General features: G+C 47.4%; 1 protein-coding gene across 8 annotated transcripts in view; it reads right to left on the bottom strand.

Annotated features, from left to right (window-relative positions):
- LOC139268955 (cell cycle checkpoint control protein RAD9B-like) overlaps positions 1-19813 on the bottom strand; it is a 106507-nt gene that overhangs the window by 57390 nt on the left and 29304 nt on the right. For all 8 annotated transcript variants that reach the window (XM_070887844.1, XM_070887848.1, XM_070887843.1 and 5 more), the window contains 3 exons: positions 19114-19213; positions 18045-18151; positions 3277-3383 (listed from right to left, as the gene is read on the bottom strand). In XM_070887844.1, the coding sequence (XP_070743945.1) occupies positions 3277-3383; positions 18045-18151; positions 19114-19213 (314 nt within the window). The remainder of the gene's footprint in view (positions 1-3276; positions 3384-18044; positions 18152-19113; positions 19214-19813) is intronic.

Here is a 19813-nt window from a genome sequence, read left to right as displayed (position 1 = left end):
GCTAACGGACAGACTCCTGTGCCTCTGGTTCATTATCTGAAAGCACAAAGCCAGAGAAGAGTGGTTACCTGCAGGGGAGAGGGGCAGGAATGGAAAAGGTGCTCAGAAACGGCAGTTTCCTGGAAGATGGGGAAGTATTGTGATGTCAGGGCTAAGTGGTCTGATAGAAGATGCAAGGGTCCTCAACATACCATCACTCTCCCCAGGGGACTCTGTCTCGCCGCCTGCTACCGCACCAACTGATCTGCCCAGGAGGGTGGACATTCGCTCCTCGATCTGAATGGGGTCCTGTAGATCAGGCTCGCCACCTCCAGTGCGCTGCTGCTCCCGACGATTATGCGCCAATTTCGCTTACAAAATAAGAAAAAGGCGTGAGTGAGTGTGCATCTCCTAGTGTGGCACATGTGCTTTCCATAGTAGAGTACCTGTCTGGAAGTGTAAGTATGTCCATTGTAATCTGCGTGGCTGCAAACAGAGCATGTGTGAAGGGTGGGATTAGGTGAGAGCCAGCTAGGGTGACGTTTTGCAACTGCATATCAAGAGTAAAAGGCTAGTGCGAGGAGGGTTGAGACTGAGTAGGGAACAAGAAGGTGTGCGACGCTTGCATGCGCAGGGCGTGGCTGGTGAACTAAGCGGCTACTTTTCAGGTGGCTTCACCAACCAACACCAAGGCCTAGAACACATAGAGAAGGGGCAGGTACTGCAAAGACAATGGCCCTGAAATTGCGATGTCCCGGGTCCGTACGAAGCATGCGCTAAAAACCGGCTTTTCCGATCTGTCAAGTTTCTGGCTTGACAGATCTTCCATTTCTCGGCAGCGAAGACACTTGAAGGGCAAGATTTCCGATATTTACGAATATCTTGCCCTGCAAATGTCCTTTAATATCTTGTGCCTGAAAAAGCAGGCATATAGCCTACTTTTACAGGCGCAAGTGTTTAAAAATACACAAACATTTTAAAATAAAGTTATATTATTGTTAAAAACCCTCCCCACTACGGTAAGTTTATTTTAAGGCTTAATTAAAAAAACTTTTTGAAAAGTCGGGAAAATATATTTTTTTATAACAACTTTAATTTAAATGAATGTTAAATATGTAGTTTATTTTCTATTTTTTATTGTGTTTTGGGTGTTTTGGCGAGGGTTTCTCATTCATAGTAATAGGAGTTCCGGACTTTCGGAACTCCTATTACTATGAATGAGAATCTATACTACACCTGATTGGCTGCAGTCTCCAGCTCCCGGCCTGCGCATGTCCCCACGTGCATGCGCTGCAATGTGCAGTCACGAGAGGCCTCAGGCTCAGAAGTTCCAACGGCACAGCAGCAACAGGTAAGTGCGCATCTTTTTTCTCTTTTTCTGTCATTTGCCAGTGGGAAGAGCTCGACCGGAATTTAAGGGCCAATACTTTGTGTGAAACAGTGAGTTTGAAATTATGGCATTGGCGCTTTAATATAAAGGGTACTCACCCTGACGATCCTCATGAGGTCGTTAAACTTCTTGTGACATTATGTCGCAACTCGTTGCACCATGTCTCTAGCTGAGATGTCCCGTGTCACCTCCCTCCGAAAAACTCATGAAATGGGCCTCCTTCCTCCAGGAAGGTGCAACACATGCTGCCTCCTTTCAACAGCCTCTATCAATGCCTCAGTGGCCGTGGCTGAGAAGCGGCGTGCACGATGGCGACCTACCTGCTCCTCCATTTTCCCGCTTTGCTCAAAGTGCAGTTGGAACTGCTTATGCACATATTTATAGTGTCACACCTTTAAGATTTGGCTGGGCTCAGGATCAATCGCGGGCCTTGCAGCATTTGCATTGCGCCTTGCATTTTAGCGCTGAGGTTTTTGGTTGGAGCGCCCGAGCACAGGTGTGAAACGTCTGATTTAGTATCTCCTTTCCTTCTTGCTGTGTTTCAAGCTAATTTACCGGTCAGAGGCGCAAACTTTTAGGGGGTGCTATACGTACCGCCCCGCCATGAATAACGCCGCAAAATGGCCAGAACCGAATTTCCAGCCCAATGTATTTTTCATGTCAGCTGATATGAAGCATCATCAACAGAAATTGTGGAGAAGACCATGCGTCAGACCTTCCCAGTTAGCAGGAAACTAAGACAGCTAAACAGTAGGAAACATTAAAAAATATATATTTTAGTGAACCGAATCGTATTAAATGGCAATATTGCAACTAGGAAGAAATACCTAAAAAATATAGAGTAAGAAAAATGAAATCTAAACCTTTAGGTCAAGCCAAGAATTGCATTTTGTTTTGAAATAAATCCATACTGTACAAACGCTATGAACTAATTTTAAATCTGTAATTATAAATCATTACTTCAACCATGGAATAGTGACACATGTATTGCTTACATACAGCACTGCAGAGCAGTAAGATGCAGATTCAAATTTTCTCTTCTCCAATTTCTCAAATACTACACCACTGTGAGAAACACTGTGAATGCCAAGTGCTTCCTCGCAGGGGAAAGATAATGGGGTGAAAATTGGTTATAGCCTGGTTTTGGGTACATTACCAGTAGCACGCTGACAGCAGGAGCCACAAGCAGGAGGCCCGAGTCAAACACAAAATTGGCCCTTAGGCCTCATTCACGTTTTTTAAATAAGCTGTCAATACCTAATTCACCTCTACAGGCAGTGCATTTAAAGAGAATGAATGTCAGGCCACCTGCCTCACACAGTGGCCTGAAGATCGGCGAGGTGGGGCGGTGGTGGGCGCAGGAAAAGTTGCAGCGAGCAATGGGAGAGGGGATGACTGTGGAGTCGGGGGAGCACTCCTGCTCCTCTTTGCTCCACAGGAAAGCTGAAAACATTTTAAAAATTAAATCTTACCTTTTGCGGCCACTGAAAAATCCTGAGCACCAGCTCCGCTCATTGGAAACAAATTTACCATAGGGGTCCTTAAACAGGCAATAACCCATCATTAACATATGCAAGTGGTCTATCGCCCGTTTTGGGAGACTGCCTGGGATGCATAAAAAAAAAGGATCCAACGAATTTAGCAGTGACTTCAATGCACATGCAGATGGGAAGCGGGGCTGTCCCATTACTAAATTTGTCAGCATGCACCCGTTTTACACCTGAAAAATGCCTTTTCAGCCACAAAAGACCAATAGATTTCATATATTATTAAAATAAATCAGTACTTCAGACATGTACAAAACTAGTCTGCATTTTTGCATCAATTGACTTAAAATGTTTTTTGTGGTTCTATGGCACAGCACATTCAGAAACATCAATCCCCTACAGCAATATAAAGTTCCGTACCCTAAGCTCCTTCAAGCAAAACGTAATCTCAGAATCAACTCCAACCTGAAGGTATTCAAACTCGTTGGGTTTTAAACTCACTTCAGTTTGCATTACCTTTGTGAAATCTGTAAATTAACAAGAAAAGTATACAGTAAATTTGTTTACGTATGTAATAACGCGATAGACTGAATACTGTAAACTCACTCAGGTGCAAACCTGGCTCAACTTTATTCGGGCCCAAAGTGCCTACATTACATGGTGGCTTGCTTTATATACCTGGCCTGCACATACGTGCGTACAGCCCAATGACCTCCGACAGTGGCGCCCCCTGGTGGCTAGTAACTCCAAGCATACATACATGACAACATCCCCCATCAAAATCTTAGGATCAGTCTTTTTACAATTTAAGATGGTCCGGGGCTTTCCGCTCATAAATTGATCGTCTCAGTTCAACTCCAGATCTGGGCGAGCGTTCTGAGTCAGTTATGACTGGAGGTTGGGTAGCCAATCTGATGGGAGTGGCAATGACCATGTCAGTGATTGAAAGTCCAGATTTATTGATGATGGCGGAGGCCTCTGATGAATGAATATAGGTTGGTTGGTCACTGATCGAACCTTCCTCAACTTGTTCCAATTCATCTGTGTGCCGCAGCTTTATCTGATCAACATGTTTCCTGCATGTTTGCCCATTCTTGAGAATGAGAATAAACACTCTGTTACCGTCCTTGGCCGTAACATTACCGATGACCCATTTGGGACCTTGACCATAATTTAGCACATACATAGGATCGTTAACAGAGATGTTGCGTGACACAACAGCACGATCATGATACCACTGCTGATTTTGATGTCTGTTTTCAACATGATCGTTCAAGTCAGGATGGACAAGAGAGAGCTTGATCTTGAGACCTCTCTTCATCAATAGTTCAGCAGGGGAGACACCGGTAAGCGTGTGGGGTCTTGTCCTGTAACTAAGCAATATGCATGACAAGCGAGTTTGCAGTGAACCCTGAGTTACACGTTTCATGCTCTGCTTGATTGTTTGGTCAGCACGCTCTGCTTGACCATTAGAAGCAGGTTTGAATGGTGCTGACCTCACATGTTTAATACCATTGAGTTTCATGAACTCTTGAAACTCCAGACTTGTGAAGCAAGATCCGTTGTCGCTCACAACGATGTCAGGCAGACCATGAGTAGCAAACATGACACGAAGGCTCTCAATGGTAGCTGTGGATGTACTGGATGACATGATTATACACTCTATCCACTTGGAAATTGCATCCACCATAACAAAAAACATCTTACCCAGGAAAGGACCCACAAAGTCGATGTGGATTCTCGACCATGCTTTGGATGGCCACGACTACAGACTCAGCGGAGATTCCGCTGGTACTTTGCTTAGCTGCATACAAGTGTTGCACTGATGCACACACGATTCCACATCAGAGTCAATTCCAGGCCACTATACGGGAGACCTGGCGATGGCTTTCATCATGACAATACCGGGATGAGTGCTGTGTAGATCATGTACAAATTTCTCTCTGCCTTTCTTAGGCATGATAACACGATTACCCCACAGTAAACAATCTGACTGAATGGATAGTTCGTCTTTGCGACAGTTGTAAGGTTTGGTCTCATCACACGTTTCCATGGGTATAACAGACCAATCACCACTAAAGACACAACGTTTCACAACCGATAAGATCGGGTCCTGTCTGGTCCAGGTCCTAATTTGTTGAGCAGTGACAGGGATTCCTTCACTCTCAAAAGCATCCATAACTAACAGTAGATCTGCAGGTTGTGGCGTCTCCACCTTCGGTGTGGGCAAAGCCAGACAGCGCAGTGCATCAGCACAATTCTCGGTGCCAGGTCTATGGCGAATGACATAATCATAGGCAGATAATGTCAGCGCCCACCTCTGGATGCGGGACGATGCATTGGTATTGATACCTTTGTTTTCCGAAAACAATGAGATGAGTGGCTTGTGATCCGTTTCGTGTTCAAAACAAAGACCAAACAGGTAATGATGCATCTTTTTAACCCCATACACACAGGCTAAAGCTTCTTTTTCTACCACGCTGTAGGCTCTTTCCGCCTTTGACAAACTTTTCGAAGCATACGCAACAGGTTGTAGTTTACCCGACTCATTAGCTTGTCGGAGCATGCAGCCAACCCCATATGATGAAGCATTATAGGCCAATATTAGATGCTTACATGGATCATAATGTACCAGCAACTTGTTAGAGCAAAGCAGATTTGTAGTTTTCTCGAAAGCTCTATCTTGAGACACACCCCAAACCCAGTTGTCGTCTTTTTTGAGCAGCACGTGCAGTGGCTCTAATAAAGTGCTCAATCTAGGTAATAAATTACCGAGGTAGTTGAGTAGACCAAGGAACGAACGCAGCTCCATCACATTCTGAGGCCTGGGTGCATTTTTGATGGCCTTGGTTTTCGAGTTCACAGGCCTGATGCCATCGATATAAGTAAAAAGCGGGATGAGGTCCTACAAGACCTACTTAGGGAGCTAGGAGCTAAATTAAAAAGTAGGACCTCAAAAGTAGTAATCTCAGGATTGCTACCAGTGCCACGTGCTAGTCAGAGTAGGAATCGCAGGATAGCTCAGATGGCTTGAGGAGTGGTGCAGAGGGGAGGGATTCAAATTCCTGGGACATTGGAACCGGTTCCGGGGGAGGTGGGATCAGTACAAACCAGACGGTCTGCACCTGGGCAGGACTGGAACCAATGTCCTAGGGGGAGTGTTTGCTAGTGCTGTTGGGGAGGAGTTAAACTGATATGGCAGGGGGATGGGAACCTATGCAGGGAGACAGAGGGAAGTAGAATGGGGACAGAAGCAAAAGATAGAAAGAAGAAAAGTAAAAGTGGAGGGCAGAGAAACCTAAGGCAAAAAGCAAAAAGGGCCTCATTACAGCAAAATTATAAAGGGGCGAAGTGTGTTAAAAAGACAAGCCTGAAGGCGCTGTGCCTCAATGCAAGGAGTATTCGGAATAAGGTGGACGAATTAACTGCGCAGATAGCAGTTAACGGGTATGATGTAATTGGCATCACGGAGAAATGGCTCCAGGGTGACCAAGGCTGGGAACTCAACATCCAGGGGTATTCAACATTTAGGAAGGATAGACAGAGAGGAAAAGGAGGCGGGGTGGCATTGCTGGTTAAAGAGGAAATTAATACAATAGTAAGAAAGGACATTAGCTTGGATGATGTGGAATCGGTATGGGTGGAGCTACGGAATACCAAGGGGCAGAAAATGCTAGTGGGAGTTGTGTACAGACCACCGAATTGTAGTAGTGAGGTTGGGGACAGCATCAAACAAGAAATTAGGGATGCATGCAATAAAGGTACAGCAGTTATCATGGGTGACTTTAATCTACATATTGATTGGGCTAACCCAAACTGGTAGCAATGCGGTGGAGGAGGATTTCCTGGAGTGTATTAGGGATGGTTTTCTAGACCAATATGTCGAGTAACCAACTAGGGAGCTGGCCATCCTAGACTGGGTGATGTGTAATGAGAAAGGACTAATTAGCAATCTTGTTGTGCGAGACCCCTTGGGGAAGAGTGACCATAACATGGTAGAATTCTTTATTAAGATGGAGAGTGACACAGTTAATTCAGAAACTAGGGTCCTGAACTTAAGGAAAGGTAACTTCAATGGTTTGAGGTGTGAATTTGCTCGGATAGACTGGCAAATGATACTTAAAGGGTTGACGGTGGATAGTCAATGGCAAACATTTAAAGATCACATGGATGAACTTCAGCAGTTGTACATCCCTGTCTGGAGTAAAAATAAAACGGGAAAGGTGGCTCAACTGTGGCTAACAAGGGAAATTAAGGATAGTGTTAAATCCAAGGAAGAGGCATATAAATTGGCCAGAAAAAGCAGCAAACCTGAGGACTGGGAGAAATGTAGAATTCAGCAGAGGAGGACAAAGGGTTTAATTAAGAGGGGGGGAAATAGAGTACGAGAAGAAGCTTGCCGGGAACATAAAAACTGACTGCAAAAGCTCCTATAGATATGTGAAGAGAAAAAGATTAGTGAAGACAAACGTAGATCCCTTGCAGTCGGATTCAGGTGAATTTATAATGGGGAACAAAGAAATGGCAGACCAATTGAACAAATACTTTGGATTTGTCTTCACGAAGGAAGACACAAATGACCTTCCGGAAGTACTAGGGGACCGAGGGTCTCGTGAGAAGGAGAAACTGAAGGATATCCTTATTAGGTGGGAAATTGTGTTAGGGAAATTGATGGGATTGAAGGCCGATAAATCCCTGGGGCCTGATAGTCTGCATCCCAGAGTACTTAAGGAAGTGGCCCTAGAAATAGTGGATGCATTGGTGATCATTTTCCAACAGTCTATCGACTCTGGATCAGTTCCTATGGACTGGAGGGTAGCTAATGTAATACCACTTTTGAAAAAGGGAGGGAGAGAGAAAGCGGATAATTATAGACTGGTTAGCCTGACATCAGTAGTGGGGAAAATGTTGGAATCAATTATTAACATAGAAACATAGAAAATAGGTGCAGGAGTAGGCCATTCGACCCTTCGAACCTGCACCACCATTCAATAAGATCATGGCTGATCATTCCCTCAGTACCCCTTTCCTGCTTTCTCTCCATATCCCTTGATCCCCTTAGCTGTAAGGGCCATATCTAACTCCTTCTTGAATATATCCAATGAACTGGGATCAAGGAGTATGGAGAGAAAGCAGGAAAGGGGTACTGAGGGAATGATCAGCCATGATCTTATTGAATGGTGGTGCAGGTTCAAAGGACCGAATGGCCTACTCCTGCACCTGTAGGGATGAAATAGCAGCGCATTTGGAAAGCAGTGACAGGATCGGTCCAATTCTGCATGGATTTATGAAGGGGAAATCATGCTTGACAAATCTTCTGGAATTTTTTGAGGATGTAACTAGTAGAGTGGACAAGGGAGAACCAGTGGATGTGGTGTATTTGGACTTTCAAAAGGCTTTTGACAAGGTCCCACACAAGAGATTGATGTGCAAAATCAAAGCACATGGTATTGGGGGTAATGTACTGACGTGGATAGAGAACTGGTTGGCAGACAGGAAGCAGAGAGCCACGAAGACCAGGAGGGAGATGTGCCAGTCTTCAAACTACTTGAGTCGAGGAGGTGGAAGAGAAGGACTCCAGCCTCCTGATATGTGTGCCACCAGTTTCAAGGCCCCAACCATCTCCTTTTCACTATGGACGTCCAATCCATCTATACTTCCATCCTCCACCAGGTTGGCCTGAGGGTGCTCCGCTTCTTCCTCGAGCAGAGACCCAACCAGTCCCCATCCACCACCACCCTCCTCTTCTCACATTGAACAACTTCTCCTTTAACTCCACTCATTTCCTCCAAATTAAAGGTGTTGCTATGGGAACCTGCATGGGTCCTAGCTATGCCTGCCTTTTCGTGGGATATGTGGAACATTCTTTGTTACGGTCCTACTCGGGTCCCCTCCTTCACTTCTTTTTCCAGTACATTGATGACTGTATTGGTGCCGTTTCCTGCTCTCGCCCTGAACTTGAAAATTTCATTCACTTTGCATCCAATTTCCACCCTTCCCTCACCTTCACATGGTCCATCTCCGACTCATCCTTCCCTTCCTCGACTTCTCCGTCTCCAGCTCTGGGGATAGGCTTTCAACCAGTATCCATTATAAGCCTACTGACTCCCATAGCTATTTGGACTATACTTCCTCCCACCCTGCATTCTGTAAGGACTCCATCCCATTCTCCCAGTTTCTCCGTCTCCGTCACATCTGCTCTGATGACGTCACCTTTCACACTAATGCCTCTGACATGTCTTCCTTTTTCCTCAACAGAGGATTCCCCTCAGCTGTGTCTGTTCTATTTCCCGCACCTCTGCCCTTCCCCTCCCTCTCAGAACCATGACAGGGTTCCCCTTGTCCTCACCTTTCACCCCACCAGCCTCCACATTCAACGGATCATCCTCCGCCATTTCCGTCAACTCCAGCGTGATCCCACCACCAATCACATCTTCCCCTCCCCTCTGAACATTCCGAAAGGGACCGCTCCCTCCGCGACACCCTGGTCTATTCTGCAGTCATCCCCAACACCCACTTCTCATGGCACCTTCCCGTGCAAGCGCAGGAGATGCAACACCTGCTCTTTTACCTCCTCCCTTCCCAATATCCAAATACTCCTTCCAGGTGAAACAGCGATTTACTTGTACTTCTTTAAATTAGTATACTGTATTCGCTGCTCACGATGTGGTCTCCTCTACATTGGGGAGACCAAGCGTAGATTGGGTGACTGCTTTGCGGAGCACCTCCATTCAGTCCACAAGTGTAACCCTGAGCTTCCAGTTGCCTGTCACTTTAATTCTCCACTGCATTCCCACTATGACATCTCGTCCTCGGCCTCCTACATTGTTCAAACGAAGCTCAATGCAAGCTCGAGGAACAGCACCTCAACTTTTGTTTAGGCACTTTACAGCCTTCTAGACTCAATATCGAGTTCAAAAATTTCCGAACGTAACCGCTGCCAATCTTTGGCTTCCTTCCCCCCCACCCCTCCCAGCAAAGTCTGTTTCTTTCTTTTTTTTCTCCTGGTCTCTAATGGCAGTGCGGGCGGGACCTGTAGGCCAGCAGGAGGCGCGATAGGCGGTACTGAACGGAGGGTCCTTGGATGCGTAGCATGCCCTGTTTTATGACTTGGACCGCACGTTCCGCCTGGCCATTGGAAGCCAGCTTGAACAGCGCTGTCTGTACGTGTTTGATACCATTGCTCGACATAAACTCCTGGAATTCGTGGCTGGTGAAACACGGGCCATTGTCGCTGACCAGGATGTCCGGCAAGCCGTGGGTCATGAAAACCGTACGGAGACTCTCCACGGTGATGGATGTCATGCACGAGTTTAATAGGATGGACTCGATCCATTTCGAGTATGCATCGACAACGATCAGGAACATTTTCCCCATGAACGGGCCCGCATAGTCTACATGAATATGTGACCATGACCTGGTGGGCCAGGGCCACGGGCTGAGTGGGGCCTCTCTGGGGGCATTGTCTAGTTGGGCACACGTGCACCTGCGAACCCAGTGTTCCAGGTCTGAGTCAATCCCCGGCCACCAAACATTAACACGATGCCAGGGTGCTCGCTGTGGAGTTCCCTGATGAACGCTTCCCTTCCTTTCTGGGGCATGACTACCCAGCTGCCCCATAGCAGGCAGTCGGCTTGGATGGAGAGCTCATCCATCCATCTCTGAAACGGTCGGACCTCCTCGGGGCACGCCCCGTGTGCAGGTGCCCAATCCCCAGTCAGAGCACATTTCTTTATCATGGATAGGAGGGGGTCTCTGTTGGTCCAGAATTTGATCTGGCGGGCTGTGATGGGGGAGCCTGCGGTGTCAAAAGCCTCAACGGCCATGACCACCTCAGTGCTTTGCTCCGACACCCCCTCAGTGGTGGCCAGTGAGAGCCTGCTGAACGCGTCAGTGCAATTTCCGGTGTCTGGCCGGTGCCGTATGGTGTAGTCATACACAGCCAGTGTGAGAGCCTATCGCTGTATGCAAGCTGACACATTGGCATTGACAGCCATGCTGTCGGACAACAGGGATGTTAATGGCTTGTGATCCGTTTATAGCTCGAACCGTCTACTGAAAAGGTACTGGTGCATTTTTGTCACACCGTAAACACAAGCGAGTGCTTCCTTTTCGACCATGCCGTATCCACGCTCTGCCTGGGAGAGTGACTTGGAGGCATAAGCCACCGGTTGGAGTCGGCCGTCATCATTACCTGCTGCAAAACACACCCAACCCCGTAGGATGATGCATCGCACGTTAAAAGCAGTTTTTTACAGGGGTCATACAAAGTCAACAGTTTGTTAGAACACAATAGGTTCCTCGCCTTATTGAAAGCCCTTTCTTGACAGTCCCTGTCATGTATTCAACCAGCATTGTAACCCATGTATAATCTGACCTAAGTTGTACACTGTGAGAACAATGACCACTAGGTAGGAGACACTCCTAACCTGGACCTTCAGGTATAAAAGGGAAAGCTCCACCCACTTCCATCACTTGAGTGCTAAGGAATAAAGGACAGGTCACAGATTGACCTTCTCTCAAGCATGAGCCTCGTGTGCTTTATAGTAAGGACGTATCAGTCCCCCCAAAACCATTCACAACCTTTACGCAGGAGTATGTGTAACGGCTCCAACAATGTGCTTAAATTCAGCAGAAAGTTCCCTAAATAGTTCAAAAGTCCCAGGAATGATCGCAACTCCGACGTGTTGCCAGGCCTGGACGCCCGGCGGATCGTCTCCGTTTTTGATTCAGTGGACCGGATCCCGTCTGCGGCAACCCTCCTGCCAAAAACTCGACCTCTGGGGCCAAAAACACACACTTGGCCTTTTTCAGCCGCAAGCCTACCCGGTCCAGTCGGCGTAGCACCTCCTCCAGGTTGTGGAGGTGTTCCTTGGTGTCTCGACCCGTTATAAGGATGTCGTCTTGGAATACGATCGTTCCAGGAATGGATTTGAGCAAGCTTTCCATGTTTCTCTGAAAGATAGCTGCCGCCGAACGAATGCCAAACAGACACCTGTTGTAGATAAATAATCTCTTGTGCGTTGTGATGGTGGTCAGAAGCTTGGATTCTTCAGCCAGTTCCTGAGTCATGTAGGCCAAAGTGAGGTTCAGCTTCGTGAACAGCTTGCCACCTGCCAGCGTGGCAAAAAGGCCCTCCGCTCTCGGGTGTGTGTATTGGTCTTGCAGCAACACTCGGTTGATGGTGGCTTTGTAGTCGCCACAAATCCTGACCGAGCCATCTGCTTTAAGGACAGGAACGATGGGACTTGCCCAGTCGCTGAATTCAACGGCCGAAATTATGCCCTCTCTGAGCAGCCTGTCCAATTCACATTCAATTTTCTCACGCATCACATACGGCACCACTCTGGCTTTGTGGTGCACTGGTCTGGCATCCAGAGTGATGCATGTCACTACTTTGGTGCCCTTGAACGTTCCGACACCGGGTTGGAACAGTGACTTGAATTTTTGTAGGACCTGTGAGCATGTACTTCGCTCCACAGATGAGATGGCGTGCACATCCCCCCATTTCCAATTCATCTCGGCTAGCCAACTCCTCCCCAAGAGTGCGGGGCCATTTCCCGGGACGATCCAGAGTGACAGCCGGTTCTGTGATCCATTATGTGTTACCACCAAGTTTGTACTGCCTAGCACTGGGATGATCTCTTTGGTGTACGTCCGTAGCTGCGTGTCAATGCGTTCCAGTTTGGGCCTGCTAGCTCTGTGTGGCCATAGTCTCTCAAATTGTTGGCCGCTCATAAGTGACTGGGTATTCAGCTCCATGCGCACCGGGATGCCATTCAATAAAGCTTTCATCATCATGGGCGGCGTTTTAGTGTATGAGCTGTGGACGTCAGCCACATGAATCCGCTGAACTTCAGCATCCATGGCTTTTCCCCACGCATCATCCTGCATTGCAGACCCCTCGTCTGGTCCTCTGTCTCGCAGATTAGCCTTGCTACAGCCTTTTTGCACATCCTGGCCAAGTGTCCACTGACGTTACAAATCCTACAGGTATAGTGCTGAAATCTGCAGTTTTTTGCAGTAGTCTAGCCCCTCACCTCCAGCATGAGCTGAGATTGTTGTTAACAAAAGGACTGTTACCAGGCATTCCTCTCTGCCCATCTGGTTGTTTTTCGGCACTCTGATGGTGGGTGTTAATGGTCCCATCGCGGGATGCATTGTTCCTTGTGATGGTGTGAATTGCCGATCCCCTTTCCATTGTCCCTGTTGCAGGCCCACCCTAGAGTCTGTTGCTTCCTGGGAGGTTTCGAAATGCCCCTGCCTACCTGCGGGATCCCTAGCCGCGTTCACCATGTTAATTCCCTGGTCCATCGCCACGTTGGGACCAGGACAGCATACGTAAATTAGCTTGGTCTCCTCTTCCCCTGCCATGAAGGTCTGAGCTGTCAATGCCGCCCCTTCTAAAGTCAAGTCCTTGGCCTCTATGAGCTTCCTGAAAATCCCAGCATGATTAATGCCCTCAATGAAGAAATCCCTTAACATTTCTCCCCTGCAGGCATTTGTGAACTTACAGAGACTGGCCAAGCGCCGCAGGTTCGCAACGAAGTCCGAGATGTTTTGTCCCTCCCGACGCCGGTGTGTGTAGAACCGGTGCCGGGCCATGTGTACGCTACTCACCAGCTTGAGATGTTCACTGATCAGCTGGCTGAGCTCTTCAAAGGACTTGTCCGCTGGCTTTTGGGGTGCGAGCAGGTCTTTCATCGCGCATATGTCTGTGGTCCGCAGCTGGTCAGTAGATGCGCCCTCCGCTTGGCAGCCGCTGCTGCTCCCAGCCAGTCCTTCGTGACAAAGCTCTGCTGAGTCTCTCCATGAAGTCGTCCCAGTCCTCACCCACACAGTAACATTCCTCTGTGCGGCCATCCTCGTGGTTCGGTGATTCCCATTTCTCGTCGTCAAATGTGTTGTCACTGCACCTTACTACAAATTCACACGAGGCGTGTACTGCAGACACCAGTCATTACGTGACCTTAACCTTTATTCCCAGGACCAAGGAGTGCTGGCCCTGGGTGGGACCTCCTCTTTTATATCTGGAAACTCAGGTGAGGAGTGTCTCCTACAAGTTCACCCCCTGTGGTCAGGGTGTGCATTTCTAGGGTATAAGTACAGTGTACAGGAGTAGCATGGAGGTTACAGTTACATGAAGATTACCGTTACATGATAGTTACATACATGACATGCGCAGTTCTCTGTGCCCAGTCTGTGGCGGATTACATAGTTGTTTGCTGACAGCGTGAGCGCCCATCTTTAATGCTGACAGAGGCGTTAATCTCTTTGCTCTCAGAGAACAGCGATATGAGCATCTTGTGGTCAGTTTCAAGCTCAAACTTGAGGCCAAATAAGTACTGGTGCATTTTTTTTACCGCATAAATACACGCTAGAGCCTCTTTTTCAATCATGCTGTCGGCCCTTTCAGCCTTGGACAAACTCCTGGATGCATAAGCGACCAGTTGCAAAATCCCTGATTCGTTAGCCTGTTGTAACACACACCCGACCCCGTATGACGACGCATCGCAAGGCAGCACTAATCTTTTACAAGGGTTATACAGGACAAGCAGCTTGTTTGAACACAACAGATTTCTGGCTTTCTTAAAGGCAGCCCCTTGTGAATTCCCCCAGACCCAGTCATCTCCCTTGCGCATGTAGGGTTCTATCAGGGTGCTTAACCCAGGTAGGAAATTACTGAAATAGTTAAGGAGTTCCAGGAACGACCGCAGCTCCGTCACATTCTGTGGTCTCGGCGCGTTCTTGATGGCCTCCGTCTTGGCGTCGGTGGGTCTGATGCCGTCTGCTGTGATTCTTCTTCCCAAGAACTCAACCTCCTGCGCCAGGAAAAAACACTTCGAGCGTTTCAACCTGAGCCCCACGCGATCCAACCGACTAAGAACCTCTTCCAGATTCTGCAAGTGTTCGATGGTGTCCCGACCTGTAACCAGTATATCATCCTGGAAAACCATGGTGCGAGGAACCGACATTAGCAGGCTCCCCATGTTCCGTTGGAAGATTGCCGCAGCCGACCGAATCCCGAACGGGCTTCTGTTACAGATGAACAGACCTTTGTGCGTGTTGATGCAGGTGAGGCCTTTCGAAGACACCTCCAGCTCCTGCGTCATGTAGGCCGAGGTCAGGTCCAGCTTGGTGAACGTCTTCCCTCCAGCCAGGGTCGCAAATAGGTCGTCTGCCTTGGGTAGCGGGTACTGGTCCTGTAGCGAAAAACGGGTAATTGTTACTTTATAGTCCCCATAAATTCTGACTGTGCCGTCCTCTTTAAGTACCGGGACAATCGGACTAGCCCATTCGTTGAATTCCACCATGCGATGCTGCCTTCTCGCTGCAGCCTGTCCAGCTCAATTTCTACTCTCTCACGCATCATATACGATACCGCCCGTGCCCTGTGGTGGATGGATCACGTACCGGGAACCAAATGGATCTGCACTTTCGCCCCCGAGAAGCTTCCAGTGCCTGGCTCGAACAACAATGGAAACTTGCTCAGAACCTGGGCACATGAGGCGTTGTCGACGGACGAGAGCGCTCGGATATTGTCCCAGTTCCAGCAGATTTTTCCCAGCCAGTTTCTGCCAAACAATGTGGGGCCATCCCCTGGCACAATCCACAGCAGGAATTCGTGTACTGCTCCATCATAGGAGACTTTGACTTCTGCACTGCCAATTACAGGGATTAGTTCCTTGGTGTAAGTCCTTAGTTTGATGTGAATGGGGCTGAGCTTGGGCCTGTGTGCCTTGTTGCACCACAGCCTGTCAAAGGCCTTTTTACTCATTATGGACTGATTCACACCCATATCCAGTTCCATCGATACTGGAATTCCATTCAGTTCAACTTTCAACATTATTGATGGACATTTCGTAGTGAATGTGTGTACCCCGTACACTTGTCTCCTCGGTTCGAGTCTCCAATTCAGTCTGATCTACAGTGGATCGATCTTCCTCTGCAACGTGGTGGTTTGCAGGGTTTGCAGCTCGCCTGCACATTAGATGGAGGTATCCCAGTGTTCTGCAACCGTTGCATGCATAGTGCTTGAAGCAGCATTGATGGGGCCGATGATCACCTCCACAGCGCCAACAAGGTGTTAACTGCTTTGCATTAACAATTGATGGCGGACTCTGGATCATCTGAGGTCGGGCAGCAGCAGCCGGCATGTACGTTCTGCCATGTATATTCCTGCTCGAAAACGACATTACTTTGTTCACAGTAATGGCTGAAACTTCTTTGCTCGGCGAAATCTGTTTGGTATTGTCGCTGGTGGACATAAATGTCTGGGCTATCGTTATAGCTTTACTTAGACTCGGAGTTTCAATGGTTAACAGTTTGCGAAGGATTGCCTCACGGCCAATGCCCAATACAAAAAAGTGTCTCAGCATTTGTTCTAGGAATCCCTCAAATTCACAATGTCCTGCAAGGCGCCTTAGTTCAGCGACACAGCCTGGCCCTCCGACCGTTGACATGTGTAGAACCAATATCTTGCCATCAAAATGCTTTCCTTAGGATTTAGGTGCTCCCGGACCAGCGTACACAATACTTCATAGGATTTAGCTGTTGGTTTTGCCGGAGCTAGGAGATTCTTCATGAGGCAATAGGCTGTTGCCCCACAGACAGTTAGGAGGATCGCCCTTCGTTTGGCAGCGTTCTCGTCCCCTTCCAGCTCGTTGGCCACAAAGTATTGGTCGAGTCTCTCCACGAAGGCCTCCCAATCATCCCCTTCTGATAACTTCTCCAGGATACCAACTGTTGTTTGCATTTTCGCGCGGTTGTTCATTACTTGTCGCCAATTGATAAGCTCATAATAAAGGATGAAACGGAGTACTGTGTATAATGAGCAAGTGTGACCTTAGCTCCTTTAATGAGACTCCAGAGTGCAGGTACCTTGTGGGCGGCCTGCTTATATACCATGCTCCCAAGGTAGGCCCTCTGGTGGTAGTGTAATACACGTTGCAAGGGGTTAAATACATAACAGGTATGTTCTTTACTCCTCATTAAGTTGTGGCTGTTGTTTCACATGGGTCGTTATCAATGTCACTTGACTGGTCTCGGAACAACTGTACATATGTTGGATTCAATTGTTTGCATGGTGTGTCACTTTGGCATGCTGCACTATTCAATACAGTCACATTGTTCACCCACTCTTGGTCAGTGTCTCATTTTTACATTATCTGGGGTGCGTTCTGAGAAAAAGACAAATCTCCTTCAGGTGTACTGCTGTATGAGGAATCTCTTGCCCTCCACATATGATGCGACTGTTTAATGGGTCCTGTCATCAGGCGATTGTGACACGACAAGTAAGGGTAATCAATGCAGGAAGGCTGCCATTCAATGAGACAGTTGCACTACTTGCAGGGCACACATTAAGGCTTGCACTTCAGTCAACTTTTTCTTAGGTCCACCATCACGGAGTCCCTTCCCTGATATCACATGTTCCTCAGTGACCTTGCAGTCCATTATATATCTTTTTCCGTCTTCTACAATTGAGGTCATGCTGTTCTCACTATTACATGCTGCGACACCTGCCAGACCAGTACATGTTATCATTTTCGTTTGTTTACTCTGACAGAAGCTCATCCCATTTGTGCGCTGACATTCTGTCAATAACTCAGTTCTGCCTGCAATGGTCTGAAAACTCTTGTAGGGCATCTCCATTGAGCCTTTACCATCTTTCGGAATTCATTGCCGCTTCCTCTACCATACCTTTCCTTCAAATGAGTACTTTTTATTTACATGTCTGTACTCATTCTGTGCAGGTTAAGGTCGATCAGATAACTAATTCTGAGCAACTGATAATGGTGCAGCATATGGACGCTACCCGGGATGTGCAGCGCTGCACCATTCTGAGCGATTCTCCCTGCCGCCCGATTCACAGCCAGCTTAGACCACCTTTTTGCCAGTGGTCCTTCTGGCGGGCGGGAGCATCGTGGACGAGGAAAATCCCTGTTTTTGAGCCTCCGCATGGGCGGGCGGCAGGAAGTTGCGCCGGCTGTACTTCACCGAGGAATCTCCTGGGCAGCAGATGGGCGGTATGTGAGGAATCTGTGAAAAAAACATTTTTTTCGGGTGGAACCTCGGCGGATGTGGGCGGAACTCTGACTAAGTTCGGGCCCATTGTCTCTTACTTGATAGAAATAAATTAAACTCTATTCATTTTGCATAGCAGTGACAACTAATTTAAATTGACTTGCCTTTGTCTTCATCTACATAACTCTTGAAGAAAGCTCTCATAGGAGTCACAATCAAAGTAATTTCCTCTTGAGACATTGGAAAATGAATGGCTATATCAGCCAGAAGCCTTTAAGAAAATTAAATTACACACCTCATCATTTTGTTTCAAATAAAATGCCTATTGCTTCTCAAGATATGTTCTCTCCCTCAATTTATTCTTCTTCTAGTAGTGTTTCCATATTCCTATAGTTCTCACATATGTTCCAACAGCATCTCTGCTGTTTTCAAGATCATGCATTCCCACATTTCATTAGTGGTTCATAATTAGTGAATAAAGGGTGCCCGCCCTTGTTACATTTTTGGTGGAATGTTGGAAATCTGAAAACACTTAGCAGGTTATTCAGTATCTATATTCAGTATCACCATTCAGTGGTGGCCGGGGCCATTGGAGGGAGCAGCGTGCGGTGGCCCGGCCCGGAAATCGGCGCGGTCCCGGCCTGCAAGATCATCAGCAGGCCAGGGCCATTGGAGGGAGCAGTGTGCGGCGGCATACCACTGCAGGGAACAGCGCGTGCTGCTGCAGGAGGGCGACGGCTATGAAGCCAGGTCGCTGATTGCAATGCAGGCAGGCACAGCAGGAGGGGTGAAGGAGTGGCAAGAGTCCATAGAGGGAAGTGACCGGGGCCCCAAGAGAGGTGTGAATCTGGGGCCCAGAAGAGGCAAGGGCCCAGGGACAGCATTGGACCAAGACCTAATTTTGTCAAGCCCATGTGGTGGCTGGTGTGCAACGGCCACCACACGTTAAAAAAATCCAAGCACAGGCATCTTCCACCCTTCACGATGTAGTTCTGGATCTGGAATATTAGGTCCTTCATTGAAACAACTGTGAACTCATCCCTTTTTGGCATGGAAGCAAGTCATCCTCGCTTCAAGGGACTGCCTATGATAGAGAGAGCAGACCAGTTAACGTTTCAGATGGAACCCTTCAACAGAACCAGTCAGCGTTATCTGTTTTTCTTTCGAGGCAAGATAATTTCATGATATAACAACAATATATTCCCACTGGAATAAGTGCATGATTACCCCTACCTTGCGTGGGATCTCAATACATTTGGACTCAAGTGCTTCGAAAACACAGCCTGAAGGGACTCACACTCCTGAAATGCCAGATTGTGAGCTTTAGTAATTCCTGTAAGAAGTTGTAAAATGGAAAGCGATTTACAATGAAAACCAGTGAAAAAAATTAAATGCATCAACACCACTGTTTGAAACACTGACATGTTCTAGGGGGCTATGTAGTCCTTTTATCTCTAGGACTGTTAAAGAAAGAACTTGCAATTAAAAAGCATCTTTCATGACCTCAGAAAGTCCCAAAGTGCTATAGACAATGAAATATTTTTGAAGTGTTGTCAAAAAGTCATGATTTTAGGCAGCACTCCAGAGACCCGAGTATGTAATCTAGGCTGACAATTCTGAAACTCTCTGCTCAGTAGTACACTAATGAAATGTTAAACTGAGTTTTCATGCTTTCTTGACCAACACTTATCCCTCAACCAATATCATTTAAAAAAAGATAATCTTGTCATTCGACTCATTGCTGTTTATGGGATCTTGCTACGCACATTTCTTAAGAAATTGGAACTTGTTTTAGAATAAAGACAAGCTGCATACAGACCTAAAGCAAAATCACTGTACATCCTTCAATCACTAATGCCACATTCTCCCCCATAAAACCATGGAACTGGTTAGGAATAAAAACATGTGATAGACTTAATAAACTATTTTCTTA

This window comes from Pristiophorus japonicus, chromosome 8 (genome assembly GCF_044704955.1).
Source record: "Pristiophorus japonicus isolate sPriJap1 chromosome 8, sPriJap1.hap1, whole genome shotgun sequence".
NCBI classification, from domain to species: Eukaryota; Metazoa; Chordata; class Chondrichthyes; family Pristiophoridae; genus Pristiophorus; species Pristiophorus japonicus.
This window is presented reverse-complemented; position numbering and strand designations above follow the sequence as displayed.